The sequence below is a fragment of the Copadichromis virginalis genome, linkage group LG9, assembly GCF_057382275.1.
Source record: "Copadichromis virginalis isolate Kocher_CV1m ecotype Utaka linkage group LG9, C_Virginalis_male_GT1.1, whole genome shotgun sequence".
NCBI lineage: Eukaryota > Metazoa > Chordata > Actinopteri > Cichliformes > Cichlidae > Copadichromis > Copadichromis virginalis.
Genome location: NC_140626.1, coordinates 19,508,270 through 19,513,630, shown reverse-complemented (window position 1 = coordinate 19,513,630; position 5,361 = coordinate 19,508,270). Strand labels below are relative to the sequence as shown.

The following is a 5,361-nucleotide window of genomic DNA, read 5'->3' as shown; positions in this document are numbered from 1 at the left end:
TCATGAATTAATTAACTGGGTTTTTGTACATTATACATGCTTTTTTATATAAAGCAAAACTATCTCTGTAAATACAGTAAATGTTAGCTTGGTGTTAAGTTTAAATGCTAGAAAAATATTCTCTCGGTTAAAAAAACGTAAATAAAGATTTGCCATCTTTTGCAGTGCAACAGCAGATTTTTTTTTTTTTTTTTTTGTCTTAGTCATCGATTCATACCATAAACACATCGTCTATTACCGCTCGAGGCGTTGATTAACTGCTTGTACTTTCCTTTCCTTCGACAAAGTCGGTCAGTCGCACAACTCATTCTGACTGCACGGGACCGGGGAGGGAATCCCGGCAGCTGATTGGACAGTCAGGGTTTTCCCACGTCACAGGGGATCCTCGGTATAACTGAGAGGCGAGCCGGTCGCGTCGCTTCAATTCACATGTTTTTTAGTCGGGTCTGCACACTCTGAAGACGCCTCCGAAACGCAGTATGGTGAGTCTGCTGCTTTTTACACTTCGCTATTACAGTTGTTATTATCCAACAACTCTGACCTTCTACTTAAAAAAATAAAAAAAAAAGTTTTGCTTTGTACAGAACACTGACCTGGACTCAGAGCAGGAGGAGTTCAATAGGCTTTTATATCAACTTGGACATCTTGTCCTGATAAACATGTTAGCTCCTCAGAGGTTTTTAAAGGCAGTTTAAATATTGATGATTTACCGAGGAACGTGCAAGCTGAGGTCGGGTAACCACGTGACAGCGCGGGGTATAGATAATCGACATCCTTTGTGGGTATGAGTCAAGTGTCACTTTGTGCCATTACAAACAAACTGAGCTCACTGCAGCACAGTATCTCCGTGGAGCACAATGACTACGTCAAGGCTGCAACACACTCTTTGAGTAATTGAATTGTTATTAGTAATGACTGATTAATCGTTTTCTGAGACAAAAGCAGAAATACTTGTAATATTCATTTATGCTGATATCTTTGGGAATTTGCATTGATGTCAAATGAAACTGCTGAACCTGTGGAAATATCTGTTTCTACACTGGGGTGTTATGTCAGAAGAAAAACTCATTTTAGGCCATCCTAATGTAAATACATCTCTGCTGGCGTACTTATTCTTACAATAGAAGAACCGTTTTTTTTTATTATTAGTATTATTAATTTCATATAAAACTTATAAGATAAGATAAGATAACCTTTATTAGTCCCACACGTGGGAAATTTGTTTTGTCACAGCAGGAAGTGGACAGTGCAAAAGTTATGAAGTAAAAATTAGAATACAATAAGAATAAATAAAGTACACAACTGTACAGAATAGAATAAAATAAAATACTATATACAGTAGAATAAAATAGAATAAAATATACAATAAGATAAAAATAGAATACAAATGCTATATACAACTGAGTAAGTCCTTATATCCTTGACTTTTTCTTTTTTTGACAGTCTCTGCTTGAAAACTCAACGGCAAGGCTGCCTGTGGACCCATCAGAGTCAAATGACACTGACAAACACAGACAAGCCCACAGACTGTATCCATCTCTGCCAAATATAGACAGGTGAGACACATCACAGCAGCACTTATGTGAAAATTGGAGTCAGTTTTTATGGAGGAACGTGATGCAAATAATTTGTTTTTCAGGTATGAGTTTTGGTGCAATACTGGGGAAGAACTACACCCGTCTGTGAAGCTGGAAAACACACAGGTAACAAAAGAACAGAGAACCACCACCTTTTGATTGCCTGACCACAACTGAATGATGATATTCGTTGGGTTACTGGAAGCAGTGTGAAGCAAAACTTCCAAAAATGTGTAAAAGGAAGTTGGTAGAGGGAGTCGTGTTGCATAATTTCCCAGAGTCGCAGGCATTTGGCTGTTGATGGATTTACTGTGTGCCACATTTGAGTAGTTCCTGTTTTTCTCTCTTTTATGTGCCTCAGCTGCAAGGGTCCTCTCACAAAAGTGATGTCAACATGAAAACACAGATTCTTATCTTAGAAGAGCAAAAGAACGAGGTGAGTACTTCTCAGACTTTCTGTGTATCCATCCTACGACCCGCGTATGCACGTTTAAAGGTTCACAGTCTTTCTGTTTTTACTCAGCTTCTTTCTATTAATGAGAAATGGGCAAAAGAGTACCGAACCATGGTGCACTACTACAAAGAGAAGGTAAGAAAGGAGCAAGTTCACATCATTTAATGTTGTTTTTCAGCTCGTGTCGGTTTATTATCGCGCTTGTTTATCATTTAAGTGTTGTCTGCGTTCTGCACCCAATGTCCAGGTCGAGGAGTTAAAAGCATTACAGCAGTGTGATCGCTTTGAAGAGGAAGAAGGAAAGCACGTCACGTTAAACCGACTGAAGCTCAAGGTGATCAAAGGAAAAGAGAGCGCACAGGTAAATGCGCCGACCGCTCTTTGATAGATTAAGTCGTTTGATCTGAGCGCTAACGGTTCCCTCATGGGATGCTTTTTCACAGACGGAAGAGAGTGATGCCAGCTCTGAGAAGCTCGAAGCACAGAAAGAAGTAAAAGAGCTGCGAGCGCAGAACAGCGCCCTGACCCGCAAAGGGCAGCATCAACACGAGGAGATCAGACGACTGAACAAGGTGAGGCATCAGGCTTTCTCTGATATTCACTGATGAAAAGGAAGTCTCATTCTAACCCTCGCAGTAAAAACGCTCTAACAGTGGTTTCAATGTGTCTGTGCAGGCCTTAAAGGAGGCGCTTCAGGCTTCTCAGTCCCTTGGAGTGGACAATGAAACACTAGACATCTGGAAACATCAAGTGAGTGCTTTGTCTTCATGTGTGTGATGTTTTTCTTTGCATAAAGACTGAAAACAAAGGAAAAAGGTATTACTTGTCCGTGTCCAAAGGCAATCAAAAAACCTATAAAATTCACTCTGTAGTAGTCTGGCTAATAGCTGCTTTCAGCTGCCACTTTGCCACAAAGCAGGCACCCTGCATGTTTGATTTTTGGCAGCGTTTTACACCGGATCCCCTTCCTGACGCAACTCCAAAAGGGATTTGTGTCTTCAGCTCGAATCCACTCAGCTGCTTTTCACTTACTCACTTAAATGAATGTGTAAACCATATCTTATAAAATCCAAGGTTAAATGTAGTAAGGGGTGTATAAGACTTGCCCAAACTGTTGAGTTACCCCTAATGGACATCTGTTTTTATTTGTCTCACGTCCATATTTAGGCTGAAGTCTTTAAGGAAGACTTTCGGAAGGAGCGCAGAGACCGGGAGAAGCTTAAGGGCAAGTATCTGGAACTGGAGAAGAAGTATACCAAAGCTCACAACGAGCTGCATGTCCTCAGATCTCAGGTACCATTCGTAACCTTAGAAAATTCAGCATGTGAACTATAGGATTAGTGCTTGACTTTAATATGCTTTGTGTATATTCTTCCAGATGACATGGACTCGGCAACTGCACCCCGTGCTTAACTGCTCCTGTGCAAATCAAGCCAAATGTCCGAACTCGGAGGGCCACCAGGTTAGCCAGCACCACATGAAGCTGCAGAGGCGGTGCACTCTCGATAACAAGCAGTGAAGCTCAACCAACTCCTCTGACTTTTTGGGATATTGTTTAGGCGGACTTTCTGGAAGTTTTTCCCGGAGTATGAGCAGCCAGATCAGTGTTCATCGCCAGCAGAGTGAGGAAGTGAGCTCTGTTCCAGCTAACTCCTCTGCTGGTCCTGCTTGTAACAAGGCCACGGCATCAGTCTGGGTCCACTGAGAGACTTATGTGGGGCAAGGGAGGAACCTAATACACAAATATCGATGCATACGCTTACCAAGAGGAGAAAGGCAGCGAAGGGTAAAATGAAACTGTCAAGATAGGCTGATTGCACTTCGAGTGTGACACAGGTTTTATTGCACTGCCCAAACACTACTGACATCCACCATACTGATCAATGATGCAACAAAAATGTGGAAATTTCCTGTGTTTAGCACTTGTAAACACCCTGTGCTGCACTACGCTGTAGAAACCTCTTAAAAAACAGAGTCTTGCCCCAGTGATGGGACTAAAAAAGATCAAAACTATCACAGCTCTGTAAGGAGGCAAAGAAACTCGAGCTATGCTGTGATTATAAAGGCTGGTGTTTTTCTGACTTATATTACACTATGTTATGTCGGTCGTATGCAGGCGCTTTTACAACAGCGAGAATCAAGCCTGTAAGAGAAAGAAGTTAATATATAATATATAATATATACATTTATGTTGAGCAGAGTATTTATATATGTTTGGAAAAGTTTTTTTGCACATTTTTGTCTGTTTCTTATTTATTTGTCGTGAAAATAAACAACTATACGCTGTTTGTGTTTTAACATGTTCGTACATACTTCATTCACTGAAATCACTTTTTCACAAGATCAGACAGACCAGATTGTCTAATTTAGGTAATGCACACTCAACTTTAACACACACTCCACTGGACTTTTTAAGGATTTCGGTTGCACGATACAGCGCACTGCAGTGAACTCATTTTCACGTTAAAGACACCAGTTTGAGGTGAATATGAGATATGTGACGTGGTGTGTTATCCACCCAGTGTCTCAGCAGAAATCAAGACTCATCAGATCAGGCAATGTTTTTTCCAGTCTTCTAATGTGCAGTTCTGGTGAGCCTGTGTGGGCAGCCTCGGTTTCCTGTTCTTAGCTGACAGCACCCAGTGTGGTCTTCTGCTTATTTGAGTTACCGTTGCCTTCCTATCAGCCCAAAGCAGTCTGGCCAATCACCTTTGACCTCTGACATCAAAGAGATATTTTTTTACCCCGAGATTTGCTGCTCACTGGATATTTTCTCTTTTTCAGACTGTAAACCCCAAAGACAGCAGCTCGTCTTGATCATGTCACCGACTTGCTGCCATGATATTGATTGATTAGATATTTGCTTTAATGGGCAGTTAAACGGGAATAAATAATAAAGTCTATATCTTTATATGGACTGGTTCTTATTAGAGATGGACCGATCCGATATTACGTATCGGTATCGGTCCGATACTGACCTAAATTACTGGATCGGATATCGGAGAAAAATAAAAAATGTAATCCGATCCATTAAATATCACGAAAGCACCTCACAAAACTTGCAACACGCGTAACTCACCTCAGAACGTCGGAGCAGTATGCATCACGTGATAGAGCGGCTGTGGCATGCAGGACCTGTCGGTGGTCTGGATAGCATTTGGAGCTTCGCTAGCAACCCGGCATTTCATCTCAGACAAAGTTATCCCCGAGAGAAGTAAAGCAAGTGTGTAAGTCCATCTCTGAATGTTTGTAAAGCATTCCTGTGTTAAGCTTAACAAACGATATATGGAGCGACTGCCTCTTCTTGCTGCTACTTCAATCATGAAACTG

The 5,361-nt window shown here is 41.3% G+C and overlaps 1 protein-coding gene across 1 annotated transcript; it reads left to right on the top strand.

The window, feature by feature from the left end:
- Positions 1–344: 344 nt before the first annotated feature.
- Positions 345–4,317, top strand: LOC146701742 (TNFAIP3-interacting protein 3-like). The gene is made up of 10 exons (XM_085469206.1): positions 345–482; positions 1,444–1,556; positions 1,640–1,703; positions 1,939–2,013; positions 2,101–2,166; positions 2,279–2,392; positions 2,475–2,603; positions 2,707–2,781; positions 3,199–3,324; positions 3,410–4,317. Exons 1-10 carry the CDS (start codon positions 480–482, stop codon positions 3,548–3,550), a joined length of 906 nt encoding a protein of 301 aa, XP_085325332.1. The 5' UTR covers positions 345–479; the 3' UTR covers positions 3,551–4,317.
- Positions 4,318–5,361: the final 1,044 nt, after the last annotated feature.